We start from the raw sequence: 18,647 nt of genomic DNA, 5'->3' as shown, positions 1-18,647 counted from the left end.
CAATTAACCACCCGCTGACTAAAGGCAAATTTCCGCACATCTATTCTACATCTGTCTTTTCTTAATTTGAATTTATGCCCCCTTAGGTTCGTAATCTAAACAAATTGAAGGATCCCATCAAAATTCAGCATCCTCAACCCATTCAAGGCCTTATACACCTCAATCAGATCACCTCACAGGTGCCTAGTCTCCAGCCACTGCAATATGCAGAACTTAAGCCTCTCTTGGTAAGAGGATCCCTTCATTTCCCTCGGCGCCTCCGTAGCCAGGTGGGAAGGAGCAGCAGTGCATAGCACACACTTCTTGATTAGATCAGGTTTCGAGCCCGTCACCACCAAATACGGAGGATGCGGAAAGGTCAGGGAATGACCACTGCATATTTCCAGAGCAATATGGCCGTAGTTGCTAATGCTCCTAAAAACTAAATAACAACAAATAACCCATGTCATGCTTAACATTTTAACAATTTTCCTCATATCAATGCTGAGTGTGAGAGAATAATCAGCCAGATTAGAAAAACAAAAACCAAGTTTGGTTCTCTTTCTGGTGAAGCTTTGGAAATGCCCCTGACAGCCAAGTTATACAGCAGGGCCATTGTTATGAACAAAGTTGAGATTATACTTTAGTTTTAGTTACTCATTACTTGGGCTGCAGTTCTGTTCACTCAGCAGTTTTTTATTGACTAGCTGATGGAAATATTTATTAAAAAAAAAAAATGCAACCAGAAACTGGATGGTTCTGTTGGTAGTGAGTGGAGTGAATTTGTAAGGGAGGACTCAAACGTGCATGCTCTATTTTGGACCAAATAGGAATTTTAAAGTTGTGTAGTCAGTCCTAGCAAGAACAACAATCCATACAAGTACAGATTTGTGGTTGTACAAAGTTAGGTCTTTAGAAGAAAAGTGATGCTAAGAGAAGAGGGGGGAAACAGTAGGGTTTTTTTTTTTTTTTGGCACAGAGTAAGCAATATTTGTTATGTTTATTATGCCAAGATAGATTAGAAGTCAGAGTTATCTTGAATAGAGATATGCATTTCTGTCTAGAAATCTCAGTTGTTAAAGATGAGCCATGTGAGCAATGGATTTGTTTTCTTTGTAAGAAATAATGATACTAGAAGGAAGGACTGCATTGGCCCACTACAGGATAACTTGAGTGATATCACTGATGACTCAAAAAGAATAGTTGATGAAGCAAAAAAATTTTCTGCATCATTATTTATTGAGCATTATTTTTAGGCTTGACGATGTTATTGATCTAATTAGATGTTTTCAGTCCATGTTCTATGGAAACACACACTGAAACAATGAGACCTCTGAGATACCATTAGGGAACTCTAGTGTTCCCTACAGGGGGTGTCAGAGGTCCCATTATTTTGTTATTGATTTTTTATTTAATTTGTATGTGTGTGTATATTACTTTTTTTATTTTTAAATGTATTGGTATTCCACAAAAATTGACTTTACAAAAGGGTTACATGTCCTGAAAATTGTTGAAATCATTCGGTTCAGCTAACAGATGTTGGGCATTAGACTCTTATGTCTAATGTCTTATGTCTGGAGTCAGTTGGATATTTGGCTACCATGATGTTATTATCAACTCCTAAAAATTCATCAAGAACAATTTCTCCACTGATCAAACTCCTCACTTGGAGTTCTTCCCAAGATTGATCAATGTTTTGTAATAGTTCATCCCTCTCATCGCTGTTAATTGGCATTTTAGCAAAATCTGCTTTTGCTAAACAATTCTTAATTGTTGTTTCCATCACATCCTGACTCCACACTTTCGCCAACTCTGGTATGCACATCTGCAAAGCTATAGGTTGGTTGGTTTCTATTCTCAGTATAATTTTTTTTTCAGTATGCACCTTTGGTAGTGCATTTTCAAATTCTTGATAATGCTTTGTTCCATTGGCTGCAGTTTAGGTGAGGTATTCAGAGGGAAGAAAACAAGCTTCATACTTGAAAGTTTTGAAATTACCGAGTAAAGGTGGGCAGGGCAGTAGTCGACAATCTACATGATTTTTCTATTTTCTTTCATCATCTTTCTATTGAAATCTAAAATCCACTGTTTAAAAATTTCACTTTTCATCCAAGCTTTTTTGTCATAATCCAACTCTAATGACTTTACTCCTTTGAAACATCTGGGTTGTTTACTTTTGCCTATTACCAATGCTTCAGTTTTTCATTACCAGCCATGTTTGCACCAATCAAGACTGCAATTCTCTCCTTACTATTTTTATCACCTACACATCACCTTTAAAAGTCAGTGTCTTGTTCAGCAAACATTTAAAAATAGACGTTTCATCAATGTTGAATGTCTTTGGGCTCATAGTCCTCCATATTTTTTTTTTTCAAAACTGTTTCTTTCCAATGGGTACAGTCTTCTTCGATTACAACCTCACTTTCACCAGAAATAATTTTCTCAAGTAAACCATGGTGCTTTTTAAATTTGTCCAGCCAACCAGAACTGGCTTGGAAAGTTTTATGCCCCAGAAAAGAAGCATACTCCATAGCCTTTTCTTTTATTAATGGTCCTGATATCAGCATGTTTTGGTCTCGTATCAACTTCACCCACTTAATGGCTTCATCGCACATTGAAACATTGTTTTTCAGAATGGTTGACCCAACACAATCAGTGTTGGGAATATGCCTTAATCTTTGCCAGCGGCTGTGGATGCATAGATAGCAGTTGACCAGCACGACTTCTCGGTACAGTAAACGCTGTTGTTTATGTTTTATGGGCACCATTAAATTGTGGAATGTTCTTAAGGATTAAACAACCCTTTAATGATTAATTTTTTATCCTTTTAGCTTAATTCGTGCTTTCTACAGCATCAGCTCTATTGCCCAAAGGCAAGAGGTGCGAGCAAGGTGTACCCAGGTCTCTTGAAATCAGTTCGTTATATGGAAATTTTCTTCGTTATACAGAAACTATTTTTAATATAATGACCAGGGGGAAATCAAAAAAATTCACTAAATAGAAAAATTCGCTATATGGAAGTTTATTAACGAGAAATCCGATGGTATCTTATATTGAAAAACATGTTATATTATAAAAAAAATTACAAAACAATTTAAAAATATATATTAAATCACATTGACAGCAAAATACATACAATTACTTGATTCACATTTTACACTTATTCTTCTCCTGTTGTTTGTACCCCATATCTGAGGCATTTCTTGTCACAGTCCAGTAATAGTCAGCTAGCATTGCTGAGTTCCATTTGCCTTGGTATCACTTCTCCATCACCAAGGTGTCCTGATGGAATTTCTTGCTGTGTTCATCACTTAATGGGAAAAAATCCAAATGGCCTTTCCCACGCCTGGGAAAAAATCCAAATGGGAGTGAAAAAAGTGTATTTTAATGGCCTGATTTATGGTTATAATGACAGAAGGTTTTTCACAAGCTGTTTATATTTATCTGCTTTGTTGTTTCCCAGAAAGTTTACTACAAGTTTGAAAGCATCCAAGGTTTTTCACAAGCTGTTTATATTTATCTGCTTTGTTGTTTCCCAGAAAGTTTACTACAAGTTTGAAAGCATCCAAGGCCACTTTCTCATTACCATAGAGGATCTGGTCAAAATGTTTGTCCCCGAGAATGCGCCTTCATTTTGGCCTAACAAGTCTTGGAAATTTCTCCTTGAGTTATTTTAAAGCCGGTCCATCTTGATCCATGGTTTTAACAAATTGTTTCATAAGTCTCAATTTTATGTGTAGGGAAGGTAACAGGATTTTGCTTGGCTCAATTAGTGCACTGTAATGGACATCCCTCCCACCCTAGGATTTAGTGGTTGACTTGAAGGCCAGTCTTTTCTTGTGTAATGAGAAGACTATTCGCTATTGTCCCATTCACAAAAAATAAAGCAAAATTTTGTGTATCTCTGCATTCCTGACAAGATGGCAATAACTTTTTTTTGTCACCACTAATCTGCCATTGGTACTCCTTGTAGTTGATGGATTCAGTAAGAAACTTCATGTTATCATATGATTCTTTCATATGAACTGCATGGCCTATTGGAATTGATAGTAGCACGTTGCCATTATGCAGTAGCACTGTTTTTAAACTCAATTTAGAAGAATCTAAACTGAATCTCCAATCTTGAGAGTTTTGGTCAATATTAATTGAGTCCATTAAACCATTTATGTCAGTTAAGCAAGGTTTTTTTCCATTTTAAATAAACTGGGTTAAATCCTTTTGGTGGCAGAGATATACAGACTAACATTATCTTGAAGGAAATTCCACCATTGCAGTCTTGAACCTAAAAGTTCTACCTTATTTTTGATAAATCAAGATCTCTGATAAGATCATTTAATTCATTTTGCATAATTTTGTGTGGCTCTGCAGAGGGGAAATTGGAAATAAAATCAAGATCTGTTCATGTGGAGGGTTCAGGTGATTTATCTCAGCCATCACCTGACTCTTCATCAGATTCTAAAACATTCAGCTGGTGACTCACGAATGGGAAGTCTTCCATGGGGTACCAATCGAATAGCAGATGGTATATATGGTAGCCTTAGGCCCACTTTTTCTTCCTGGAAATCCCCTTCTGAAGAGATGGTACCATACAAAAATAAGTCCATCATATGATCCTATGGCTTTCCCATTTTATCATAGTGAAAGGCATCGAGGGGCCTTTGTGATTTAATCAGCTGCAGATATTAGAAGCACAAATATTGCAATAAATATATTACCCAGCTTTTGTCTTTGTCCCCAACCTTGCAACCAAAATAACAGTTGTATGCTTTTTTTATTATTGGAGTAATGGCAAGCTTCTGTGATGCAAATGTCACTTCACCACAAATATGACAAAAATTATTTGCACTATTTACACACTTACGTGGCATGCTAAATTTTAAGTGTTTGCTCAGTCGAAAACAAGAGTAGAACAGACAGATGCCTGCCTCACACTGACTGACACTTCTAGACCGGAAATATTGTGACTCAGCACCAATGGCCGCAGTGTTGCCATGCAAACTGTACCCAATACCGTCAACTTGGCAATGGTAAACTCAGTGACAAAAATTTTCTTTTGATTATGATTGCAGAGGATGGTTCTTTTCATTCTCTACGAAATGAACATACATGTAATAGCTTAGGAAATGCAGCAAATGTTATACTCCAAAAAGTAAATACAGCCGTGAAACATCTTGCAGCCATAACCATGGAAAACCCAGCACAAATAAGGGTAAAAGTCATTGAAAATGTTCCTGCAGCAGTGCAACGTATTCTTCTAAATAGTAATGTTAAGCACAGAAACATACAAAGGAGGAGAATCAAAACTAAGAGCACTGGCCAATCCAGAATCTCACAAGGCAATACAGACAGATTACTCCTCTGAATGTATCGCTTGTTGATTGGGCAAGATCTCTATTAGCAGATTGTCAGCAGTCTTCTCAAAAGAGGATGTTAGATCAGGCTGGTAATACCCCAAACCCAGTCCTCTCCACTTCTGCTCTTCCAGTAACTGAAAATGCACAAAAACAGGAACAGAAAGAACTGAATTCTGTTAACATAAAAAAACTCTTCCCCATCTCAGATGATGGGTTGTAAATTGCTTGAAATATATACTGAAGATGACATGGATACAAGACACCCCTTCTTTTTCTAAAACAAGATGGATGCAAAAATGATTGATATATGTAAACAGCTAACAAAAAACAAGCAGATCCACCTTCCACCTCCAAAACTAACAAACTACATTCTACAGTGGAAATGTAGAGGATTATGTACCAATATTAACACATACAAATTTATCACTCATTGTAACCCAGTATAAGAATATGTTTGCAGGAAATCAACTTGACTTCTGAAGTGTCTCTTTCTATTAAAAATTATAATTTCTCAGACAAGACAGATTCAACACACACAACTCACTTTGCAATTTTGGTGGCATTGAGAATTCCAGCCAAAACACATACCATTACATACTCACTTAGAGGCCATTGCAGTGTATATTGCACACACACAATCTCATTCACTCTTTTCTCCATATACAGTCTAAGCTCTTTATAGCGACTTTCTTTTTTAAAACATTATAACACATTAACATCCTATGTGGTTAGTCCCAGCCAATTTCTCATTAACCTAATGCTATTTTACATTAGCATTAGTAGGGCATATGATGCAAGAAAACAAGCTTGTATAGCATTAGTCAAAAAAAAAAAAAAAAAACCCATTTAAAACACCCTTCCCACTTTGCCCATCCATTTAATCCAAATGTTTGTCTAGTTTTGCCTTGATCTTATTTAAGTTGCTGACCTCCACTGTAAGAGATGGAAGTTTGTTCCTCTATCAACCACACGCTGGCTAAAGGCAAATTGCTGCACATCTATTCTATAATTGTCTTTCTCTCGATTTGAATTTATGTTCCCTCAGGTGAGTAATCCCATTAGCATTAGATCACCTTGCAGGTGCTTAGTCTCCAGAAGCTGCAATTTGTAGAACTTAAGCCTTTCTTGGTAATACCGACCTTCGGTTCCACTCACCAATCTCGTAGCCCTTCTCTGTACTTGTTCCAGCAGCTCTACATGCTTCTTAAAATGAGGCCTCCAGAGACCTGTATACAGTACTTAAGGCATGGCTTGACCATTGCCTAATACAAGGGAATAATCACCTCCTTATCCCTGCTAGAAAAATTCCTGTATATCATTGACAAGACACCATGAACTACACTTGCAGCCTTTTTGCACTGTTCAGAAAACTTCATATCTGACTGTACAATTACTCCCAGATCCTTTTTCATTCTCCACTACCCTGAGTGTAGTACCGCCCAGTTGATACGGTACTCTAGGGTTACTGCTACCCATATGTGGTATGTTACATTTGTCAATGTTAAACTTCATTTGCCATCTGCTCAACTCTTCCAGATAATGTTGCAGTAGCAAACTATCGTTACTGTCATTAACAACCCTGCCAACCTTCGTATCATCTGCAAACGTAGACATTAACCCTGATATACCTTCATCAATATCAGTGATAAATACTGAAAACAACAATGGGCCCAACACCAAACAGGTGGGGAACTCCACTAATAACATTAGTCCATGAAGAGCAGTGTCCATTGATAACCACTTTCTGTCCTCTCACACTTAACCATCCTTTTATCCATTGTAGCAACTTGCCCTTAATGCCATCTGCTCCAATTTGTACAGTAGTCTTCCATGTGCCACGGTAAGTACCAAAAGCTTTCCTCAAATCCAAGTATATGATATTAAAATTATTTTTTACATCCAATTCCTTTGTAACCACATCACAGTATCCAATCAAATTGGTCAAACAAGACTTCCCCTTAACAAAACCATGCTGTATCGGAGCTATAACTGAAGTCTTGTCTAGGTGATCCTGCAGTGCTTCTTTAACCAGTGCCTCCATTAATTTCCCTGGAACAGAAGTTAAACTAACAGGTCTGTAATTACTCGTGTCACCCTTTTATTTCCCCCTTTTTTGAATTGGGAACACATTTGCACATCTCCAGTCCATGGGGACCTCCCCAGAGTCCAAGGAAGCTTTCATAATTAAGGCTAAGGGTTTGCTTACTTCCTTTGCCACCTCCTTTAATATCACTGGATAGATCCCATCCACCCCAGGTGCCTACCTTATGTTTAACTTCAATTTCTCCTCCACTTTGCTCTCAGTTATTACAAAATCATGTAACTGCGTGTTAGAGTTTGATAAACTTCTGGCATTCCCCTCCTTGAATAACTCCTCACGTGTGAATGTAGATGCAAAATACTCATTCAGTTTATCAGCTACCTGAGCATGATCATCAATAGTCAAACCATCTATGTTAAGTGGACCAATCTGAATCATCCCTTTCCTTCTAGAGTTTACATAAATAAACAACTCTTTGCTGTTTTTCTTTGCACCCTTTGCCAAAGATTTCTTGTAATCTGCCTTTGCTTGCCTAATCTCCTTTGTAACTTGATTACAGACTAGCTTATATCGGACATAGACTTCTGTGTCGTCTGATAATTTGTATGCATCCCATGCATTTTTTTTTTCTGCCACGAGCGGCATTAATTCATCTGATATCCATTTAGGCCTATACCTTGAATAGCATTTCTTAGTTGGTATGAAAAGCCTAGTACCCTCCAAGATTAATTCCCTGAAGGCCTTATATTTAGAATTCATCATTGATAGCATCATCAGTTGATCCCACTGTATAGAATTTAAAACTCTCTGAGACCACTGTAGTCACCTTTATGAAAGCAAAAGCCCTTCCGACCCTGATGGTAGTTACATCTTTAAGTGGTGCCTCCGTAGCCAGGTGGGCAGGAGTAGCAGTGCATAGCACATGCTTCTTGATTAGACCGTGGTTCGAGCCCGTGACCACAAATAAGGAGGATGCGGAAAGGTCAGGGAATGACCACCGCATATTCCCAGAGCAATATGGCCTTAGTTGCTAATGCTCCTAAATCCAAATTACAACAATAACAACATCTTTAAGTAAATCCCACATCAGTACACTGTGATCACTGCCACCTAGTGGTTCCTTTATCTGCAGATTCTTAACATATGAAGAATCACTGCTGATAATCAGATCAAAGTATTACTCCCTCTGGTTGCCTCTCAGACATGTTGCAGAAGAAAACAGTCATCCAATAAATCCACAAAAGTCTTGCTGGTGTGCAAGTGACCAATCCACAAGTTCCAGAAAATATCTGGGAAGTTAAATCCCCTATTATAATACAGTCTGATTTACTGGCCCACTCTATTTCTTTGCACAATTGCTCATTATACTCATCAGATTCATTAGGCCTATAACACACACCTATTCTCATTTTCCCTTTCACAATGCTTATGTCACACCACACTGACTCAACATTGCATTGTCCACCAATGTCAATTGCATGCAGTTCCTTAGATTTTGTGTGTTTCTTAACTAAGAGCATAACCCCTCCTCCCTTCCTGTCCTACTACCCTTTCTGTGCCTATTGTAGTCCCCAAATTCCAATTCTGCATTGCTTATATCCATGTGGCACCAAGTCTCTGATATCCCAACAATATCTGCTCTTGAAGACCAGCACTTCAAATTCATCAAACTTATTTACTATACTCCTAGCATTTGTGTACATGCAAGCATACATACACCTATTCTTACTTAGTTACCCTAACACAACCCATGTATTTACTTGTTCCATGATGACTCCAAGCAGCCCTTTAAATACCCTAATAGAAGCAGTGCAAGAATCACTTTCACCTCTGCCTGTATCTACCGTTAATCTATTAGTCTGTGGCGCCTCCGTAGCTAGGTGGGAAGGAGCAGCAGTGCGTAGCACACGCTTCTTGATTAGACCAGGGTTCGAGCCCATCACCACAAATTACGGAGGATGCGGAAAGGTCAAGGGAATGACCACCGCATATTCCCGGAGCAATATGGCCTTAGTTGCTAATGCTCCTAAAAACCAAAAAATAACAAATATCTATTAGTCTGTGAATCACCTCAAGCTAGCAGTTTTCGCGACCCACCTAACACTGCCTCGATAGCATCACCAAATATTCTTGCACCCTTTCTATTTAAGTGTATCCCATCCCTGTAGAAACAGTCATTCCTGTTAACAAGCACAGACTATGCTGGGAAAAATTCTACCCCATAAGCCCTTGCACAATCTCTCCAGGGCCAAATTGATTGATAAGGCCCTCATCATATACTCCCTCCTATCATGTCTATGCAGAATTGTAGACACTCTTATATTTAGCCCTAACTCGTGACTTTTTTTCAACATTAACCCATACTTGTTAAGTAAGTCTGCAGATCTACTCTTGATGTCATTAGTGCTGACATGTACAGCAACAACAATATCACCCTTTGTGCACTTGATATCTGCTCTAGAACATCAACTTTTACCCCTGGCATACATACCCTGGTCCTATTCCACCTCTCCTTTTGCACAATATATTTCCTGTCTCCCTGACAATAGAGTCACCAACAATAACTAGCTCCTGTGGGTGGGACCACACATTCTGCCCTGATGTTGCCGGATGATCAAGTGCAAGCTCTGGCATTGATGTGGTCAGCTGAGAGCTTGATAGTTCCCCCAATGTAAGTCCTTCAAGGGAATCTACCCTGTCCTTCAAGCTCTCATAAAGTCCCATAACAACGCTGAGTTGGCTCCTAAATTCTTCAGTATAATGACATTGAAAATAAAAAGATTTCTCTATAATGACCATAAATTTCCACCTCTTAATCTGAATTTTTACTTTTTTTATTACAATATTTGCATTTAAACAGAATTGTGCAATGTCTTGAAAGCAAAATTCATCTTGCAGGCAATGTATTTTTGTGTTTCAGCATGGGATATTGTTGCATGAAAAAATGATTTCCAACTGCTTTCAGCATGCTGGATTTATTGCCATGAGTGATGGATTGCGTGAAGTTTTGCATGCTTCTTCCTCTATGAATTGCAAAGAAAACTCCACTAATATGGAAGAAATATTTGAGCTGCATGTGTGTCATTACAAGAATATTTGTGAATGCTATAAGGCAGTGTTAGGTCGGTTGGAAAACTGTTACTTTGGGGGGGGGGGGGCTCACAAACTAATAAATTTACAGTAACCGTAGACAAAGGTGAAAGTGATTATTGCACTGCTTCTATTGAAATGAGCCGCAACTTGAAAAGCAAGTTGCTGGAGATTTCAAGAACTGCTGAGAGACATCATGGAACAAGTAGATATATGGGCTATGTTAGGGTTACTAAAAGTAAGAACAGGTGCACGTATACTTGTATGTACACCAATGCTAGGAGTGTAGAAATTAATTTGATGAATTTTGAAGTGCTGGTCAAGACATCAAAGTCAGATATTGTTGGGATATCAGAGACAGTGCCACACAGATATAAGGATGCAGAATTGTAATTTGAGGAGTACAATGTGTACAGAAAGGATAGACAGGATAGTAAGGGAGGAGGGGTTATGTTGTTATTTAAGAAACACAAAATCTAAGGAAGTGCATTCAGTTGACATAGATGTACAGTGCAGTGTTGAGTCAGTTTGGTGTGACATAAGCACTGGGAAAGCAAAAATGATAGCAGAAGTGTGTTATTGTTATTAGCTATATGGTGCAAGAAAGCCTGAGGCTTATGCTGCACCAGCCAAAAAAAAAAAAAAAAAATCCTGAGAGAGAGAGTCAAAAGTAGAGGGGAATCACCAAGAAAGAGAAGAATGATGATATCCAGCTCAGGACCTGGGTGTGCCAACCCCATACTATAATCACCAGATGTCCTAATGACTCTAATGAGTACAAAGAACAATTGTATGTACAGAGAAATAGTAGGCCAGTAAATCAGATTGTATTATAATGGGAGATTTTAACTTCCCAGATATTGACTGGAACTTGTGGGTTGGCCACTCACACACTAGCAAGACTTTTGTTGCGGATTTTTGGATGATTGTTTTCTGCAGCAGCATGTTCGAGAGGCAACCAGAGAGAGTAATACACTTGATCTGATTATCATCAGTGATTATTTGGGCATTATGAATTTGCAGATAATGGAACCACTAGGTGGCAGTGACCACAGTGCACTGATGTGGGATTTACTTAAAGATATAATTACCATCAGGGGTAAAGGGAAAGGTTTTTGCTTTTTTAAAGTGACTAGAGTAGTCTCAGACTGTTTTTAAATTCTATACAGTGGGACCAACTGCAAATTCTAAATGGGAAGCATTCAAGAAATTAATCTTGGACGCTACTAGGCTTTTCATACCGATTAAGAAATACTGCTCAAGGTTTAAGCCTAAATGGATGTCAGATGAACTAATGAGACTCATGGCAGAGAAGAAAAATGCATGGGATGCATATAAATTATCAGGCGACATAGAAGCCTATGGTAGATATAAGCTAGTCTGTAATCAAGTCACAAAGAAGGTTAGGCAAGCAAAGGCAGATTACAATAAATCTTTTGCAAAGGTTGCTAAGAAAAACAGCAAGGATTTCTTTACTTATATAAACTCTAGAAAGAAGAGGATGAATCAGATTGGTCCACTTGATGTCGATGGTTCGGCTGTTGCTTAGATAGCTGACAAACTGAATGAGTATTTTGCATCTGCATTCACATATGAGGAATTTTTTAAGGACATGGAGGACAGAAGCTTATGGAAGTATAACAGGGAGCTTAATGTTTATTAATAACTGAAAGAAATATGGAGGAGAAATTGATGAAGTTAAGAAAGTTGAGAATAAGAAAAGCCCTTGAGTGGATGGGATCTATCCAGTTATATTAAAGGATGCAGTGAAGTAAGTAAGCAAACTCTTAGCCATAATGATGAGAGCATCTTTGGACTTAGGGGAAGTCCCCACGAACTGGAGATGTGCAAATGTATCCCCCATTCACAAAGGGATCAAAGGGTGACACAAGTAATTACAGACCTGTTAGTTTAACTTTTGTTCTGAGGAAAATAATGGAGTCACTAGTTAAAGAAGCATTGCAGGATTATCTAGACAAGACTGCAGTAATAATTCACACACAGCATAGATTTGTTAAGGGAAAGTCTCTTGTCTGACAAATTTGATTGGATATTGTGATGTGGTTACAAAGGAACTGGATGCAAAAAATAATTTCGATCTTGGATTTCAGGAAAGCTTTTGATACTGTTAAGCGTGGAAGACTACTGGGCAGATTGGAGCAGTATGGTGTTAAGGGAAAGTTGCTACAATGGGTAAAAGGGTGGTTGAGTGGGAGAAGACAGAGTGGTAATCACTGGACGCTGCTCTTCACAGACTAATATTATTAGTGGAGTTCCCCAGGGTTCGGTGTTGGGCTCACCATTGTGTTTTATGTTTATCAATGATAGTGATGAAGGTATATCAGGCTTAATGTCCAAGTATGCAGATGATACAAAGGTTGGCAGAGCTGTTAATGACAGTAATGGCAATGTGCTACTTCATCAAGATCTAGAAGAGTTGGGCAGATGGGCTGAGAAGTGCCAAGTGAAGTTTAACATTGACAAATGCAAACAACTGCATATGGGTAGAAGTAACCCCAGAGAAATGTACCAACTGTGTGGTACTACACTTTAGGTTGTAGAAAATGAAAAAGACCTGGTAGTAATTGTGCAATCGGATATGAATTTTCTGAGCAGTGCAGACTAGCTGCCAGAGCATGTCATGGGGTATTGTCAGTGATATACAGGGATTTTGCTAGTAGGGAAAAGGTGATCCTCCCTGGAGGCCTCATTTTAAGAAGGATGTAGAGTTGCTTGAGAGAGTACAGAGAAGGGCAATAAGATTGGTGTGGGGAACAAAGATGTCCTCTTACCAAGAAAGGCTTAAGTTCTACAAATTGCAGTGTCTAGGCACCTGGAAGGTAATCTGAGTGAGGTGTATAAGGCCTTGAATGAGTGAAAGAATCCCATCAGAATTGAACAGGCTCATTGATTATTGATTTAGATTATTGATTTATTTTTTTGGTTGATGCTACATAAGCTCATATGCTTGCTTTCTTGCATCACATGCCTCTGCTGCTACTCCTAACTGTCACCATCTATTTCCACCTTCTTACTGGAAACTCAAAGCATTAAGATAAATGTTACCAACTTATTTTTTTAAGTTAATTAGCTGTTTTTTACAAGCACGTGAATAATTAATTTTTATTACAGCCAAATTTTGAAATTACAAAAGTTACTATATATAGTTAGTTAAAGGAATTTTGACCTGGTACTTTTTTTTTTTTATCCATCTGTTGATTTGTTTTTAATGTCAGTTCTTTTAATAAAATTCTAATAATTCTAATTTTAATAAATGCTGTTTTTTAATAAAATTCTAAAATCAGGACTAAAAGGAAGAATGCTTTCACTTGGTAATGCCTTGTTTTTTAATTTAGGTTCTTACTTCATTAAAGCATAAAGTAGATAAGTATTCATCAGTGTCTGATAACTTTGAGCATCAACTTTCCAAAGCACGCAAGTTTCTTGTTACAAGGGAGGAATATTTGCTTGGAAATGGACCCCCAAGAGTATACCAAGATTCTGCAAATAGTAGAGAGAATACTAATGTTCCTGAACTTCAGAGAGGTGAATTATTTTAATTTTTGTATGTAAAGTTATACTGAGTTGGATTTGCATAAGAAACACCTACCTAATACCTCTTGGATCTATCTTTTGCCTATAATACATATTCTCATACATGTCTTGGCTTAGACTTCATGCCAAGACGTGTATGTTCAAGGTGTTGCAGTGTGTCCTGTGGTAGTAGTACCCATGCATTGTATGTTTTTAGTAATGCATGTACATTGCCAGGTGGATGGTCATAGCATCTAATGTTCTTTTCCATTAGGTCTGAAACATGCTCAATTGAGTTGAAATCAGGTGAGTTGGGTGTCCTTTGGGAGGATGGAGAATTCATTGTTGTGTTCTGAAACCAGTTATCAACCTTACTGGGCCTTGTGACATGCATATTAATTGTTGATAGATACTGGAGTTGTCTGGATATCATGAAGGTTATACTTGCTTGGCAACAATAGAAAGGTAGGTGTTCCCATTAAACCATTGATTAACGGTGATCAGAGGATCCAGGGCATGCCACAAAAATAGTCCCCAAACCATAACATCACCACCACCTGCAGGCTGCTGAACACCAACATTGAGCATCCAGGTGCTGTGATCTCATGTTACATTTCTTCAAATGTGGATATGGCCATCAGAATGATAGAGTTGGAAATGGGAGCTATTTGACCAGGAAACACATTTCCATATGTTGATGGTCCCAATGTCGGTGCTCACATGCTCGTGCCAGGCACAGTTTCTTGTGTTTCACAGTGAGTGTGAGTACCCATGATGGCCGGGGACAGATTTACATATAAGCTAAACAAGCTGCAGCTTTGGGCCTCACATTACAAGGGGCCTTGGTCCATCTTAAAAAAAAAAAAAATCCTTTTTTAATATTTTCACAGATTAACTGCAAGAGAGAAGGCCTAATATATGTTATAGCTTTATAGCTTAGGGCCACAACAAGTTTAATGGGTAAAATGCCTGCCTGGCAACCCAAAGGTCGCGGGTTCAAATCCTGCCTCGGGCTTGGATCAGAGTACTGCAAAACCTTGGGAGGTACATTATGGCCACAGAAGCCGATGCGCCAACAACTAACTAAAAAAAAAAAAAAAAACAAGTTTAAATCCAGCTATGATGATGATGGCCATCAACTGCCATAGCCTATATGAGCTAATGTCCAATGTATAGTCCGTGTGGATATTAGCCATGCTATTCCTGCATCGTACTGGGTGGTTAGCTGGACCACTGTTGTGCATCACTGCTATGTTACATGACACTTACCACAGGCATCAACTACATGTGGTTGTTCTATGTGTGTGACCTTTGACTAGTTGTTCAACTGCTTTCAGGCCAGTCACAGTAGACTTGCACATCACAGAGTGGGAGCTCTCAGCTGCATTGGCTGTTTTCGAGATATTGGCACCTTCATGCCTTACCCCCTGATCATCCTACATTCAAAGTCAGAAAGATCTCAATGCCAACCCATTCTCCCTCTTAGACACTCAGAAACTGATTGCCATGTGTGTAAACTAGAATCTTATATCAGTTGTTCCTGATTTTCATCCTAGTCCTTGCCAGTATCCTAACCGGTCCATTCCTACAAAGACGGTATTGATAATGCAAAGCCAACTTAGAAGTGATTATTACCGAAAAAATTATATTAAACATTGAGGATGAAAATGAAGTTGCTATTATATATGGGACTAATACTACAAGTTATTAATGAAGAAACCATAAAGATATATTAGATCTCTATTGATTTAGTTTAAGATTTTAAATTATAGACAAATTAATCAGACTATATTGAGCTAGCCACTTGTCTTTGATCAGGAGAGATTTAGTTTTAAATCCTTTTAGACACTGGAATAATTTTTAGTAGTCACTTTGGATGGGAGTTTTAGTTGTCAGTCTAAGGACCCCATCCTCCACTTATTTCTGGCTTTTCAGCCCTCACTATATGCAACTTGGCCAGGAAACATACACTTATTGCATGTACAAAAGTGAACATCACTGAATTAGTTTATTTGTGACGAGGTAAGTAATTGACTACCTTTCCACATATTCTCTAATGAACTTCATTTTACACATAATATAATAGTGGTTTTTTTTTTTTTTTTTATTTTATTTGAAGACCACAAGCTTGAAAGGCATTAGAACCTATAGTAATTATTACTGCCTGTGGGTTAAAGGCTGAGAAAACTGAAGCTACTTGTTAACATTAGAATTGAATTTTTATAGTGTATTTTTTGGAAATGCATGGTGGGAGCTGTTCTAGAAAATATAAGTAAAATGGATATGTGAGGAAGAGGAAAAACTGGCTCTAAGTATATAGTTGAACAGTGAATTGATGTTGACAGGTTGCAGTACATGTTCAGACCACTTTAATGGTTAATGATCACCACCAATAGAGCTTCAGAGTGATCCATATAGACTTCAGGGATGGTCAGAAAAGTGACAGCTATGCTTTAATCCAGCAAAGTGCAAGGTCTTTCACCTGGGGAACAGTAACCCCAGAATAACTTATACACTTGGTGGGGTTGAACTGAAGTCAGTAGTGGAAGAAAGGAACTTTGGAGGTATGATATGGTCAGACATGAAGTTATCCAAGCATTGTAAACAGGTTGCTAGAATGCCCATGGTGTCCTATCAATGATTTATCAAAGAATTGCTAGTAGAGATAAAGAACGTCATAATCCCATTATATAATGCTATTGTTAGACCACACTTGGAATACTATGTTCAAGTGTGGAGACTGCACCTAAAAACAGACATCAAACTTCTTGAAAGGATCCAGAGATTAATAACTCGTCTGGTGAGATCAGCAAAAAGACGTCCTTATGAGGAAAGACTTCGAATATGGTGGGTTGCACAGCTTGGAAACTAGGCATCTTAAAGGCAACTTGATTTAGGTATTTAAGGCTCTGGGAGGTAATAGAAAAATGAATGAGGATGAAAGTTTCATGGTTATAAATGATTCTAGAACTGGGGACCATAAATTCAAGTTGCAGACTGGATTGTAGGAAGTTTTATTTTAGCCAGCAAGTTAGAAATTACTGGAATGAGTTACCTACATGGATGGCAATGGCTGACAGTTTGGCGAAATTCGAAGTTCAGCTGGATAGTTACCTATGGAAGGAGGAAAATGCATAGGTTGTCTATTTCCTTTTCTCTTATTATTAATTATTTATTTTATTATTATGTTTTTTTTGGCTGGTGCAGCATAAGCCTTAGGCTTCCTTGCACCATACGGCCATTACTTTGAGAAGCTAATTCAGAAGAACAGTGCCCATGGAGGTACCTATAGAAAAAGCATGTAGCTGAAACCGAAATCTGTCAGATAGAGTGGAGAGACTTCCTTTTAGATGGGTCATTAATTAACCTGACTGCCCTCCTTTGAATGGAACGTAGTAGCTTGAAAAAGGTTTTGGGGACACCACCTCAGATGTGGGAACAGTATTCCACAGTAGGGCAGATTTGAGATTTGTAGAGAGAGTGAGTAGTTGTTTAGAAGAAAAGTAATACTAAGAGCAAAAAAAGGAAACAGTTTTTTTTTTTTTTTTTTTTTTTGTTTATGCAGAGGAAGCAATACATGTGATGTGCTTATGCCAAGAGAGAGATTAGAGTGAAGGTACTTCCTAATAGAAATGTGCGATCTTATCTAGAAATCTGATTGTTATTTCCATATACCGTTAATAAAATTGCACAAGTTGTCCTAGCAACTGTCTGCACTGCTCAGAGAACTTTGTCTGACTGCACAATTACCCACAGATCTTTTATGTTCTCCTACTACCTTGAGTGTGGTACAACACAGTTGGTATCTTATTGCGGGATTACTGCTGCATTACCTCATATTTATTAATATTAAACTTCAGTTGACAATTTTTTGCAAATTTTGTTGCAGTAACATATCCTGATTACTGTCATTAACCATTCCTTCCAACCTTTATCATCTGCAAATTTAAACATTAAGTTTGGTATGCCTTCATCACTGTCATTAACAAATGTTGAAAACAGCAGTGGGTGCTGCACCATAGTACCAAATCAGATTGATCAGACAAGATCACCATTTGACAAATCCACTGTGAATGCTGTATAACTGCATTCCTCTTCAGAAAGTCGTTACTTCTTTAAACAGTGGCACCATTACTTTCACTGGAACAGAAGTCAAGCTTACAGGTCTATAATTAATCACTCCTTTTGAACCCGCTTTGTGAATTGGCAAGTCTTTTATACATCTTCAGTTCATGGGGACCTCTCCCAAATCCAGGATACTCCCATAATTTTGGCTAAAGGTCTGCTTGCCTTTTCCTGATGCTTTTAATATAATTGGATATATTCAATTGGCATCAGATGCCTTATTTACTTTTAGCTTCAACAATTTTAGTTCCACTTTGCTCTCGGTTATCACAAAATCATTTAGCTTCCTTATAGAATTTGATGTACTTCTGTCATCACCCATCCCAAAAAATTCCTCATATATGAATGTAGATGCAGAATATCTGTTCAGTTTGTCAGTAACCTGAACATGATCATCAACGGTTGTACTGTTCATATCTAGTGGACCAATATGATTCATCCCTTTCCTGCTAGTGTTAACATAAGTGAAGAAGTCTCTCTGACTTTTCTTTGTATTCTTTGACAGAGACGTAGGCTTTAACCCC

General features: G+C 38.0%; 1 protein-coding gene across 1 annotated transcript in view; it reads left to right on the top strand.

The window, feature by feature from the left end:
* Positions 1 to 18,647, top strand: part of LOC150080590 (FHF complex subunit HOOK-interacting protein 1B-like) — a 195,326-nt gene that overhangs the window by 152,541 nt on the left and 24,138 nt on the right. Inside the window, exon 14 of the mRNA XM_090380746.1 lies at positions 13,821 to 14,010. Coding sequence (XP_090236872.1) covers positions 13,821 to 14,010 — 190 coding nt within the window. The remainder of the gene's footprint in view (positions 1 to 13,820; positions 14,011 to 18,647) is intronic.

The sequence above is a fragment of the Mastigoproctus giganteus genome, chromosome 9 (assembly GCF_048544385.1).
Source record: "Mastigoproctus giganteus isolate SK-2022 chromosome 9, ASM4854438v1, whole genome shotgun sequence".
Taxonomy (NCBI): Eukaryota; Metazoa; Arthropoda; class Arachnida; order Uropygi; family Thelyphonidae; genus Mastigoproctus; species Mastigoproctus giganteus.
The sequence above is the reverse complement of the archived record's forward strand: the minus strand, read 5'-3'. Positions and strand labels throughout refer to the sequence as shown.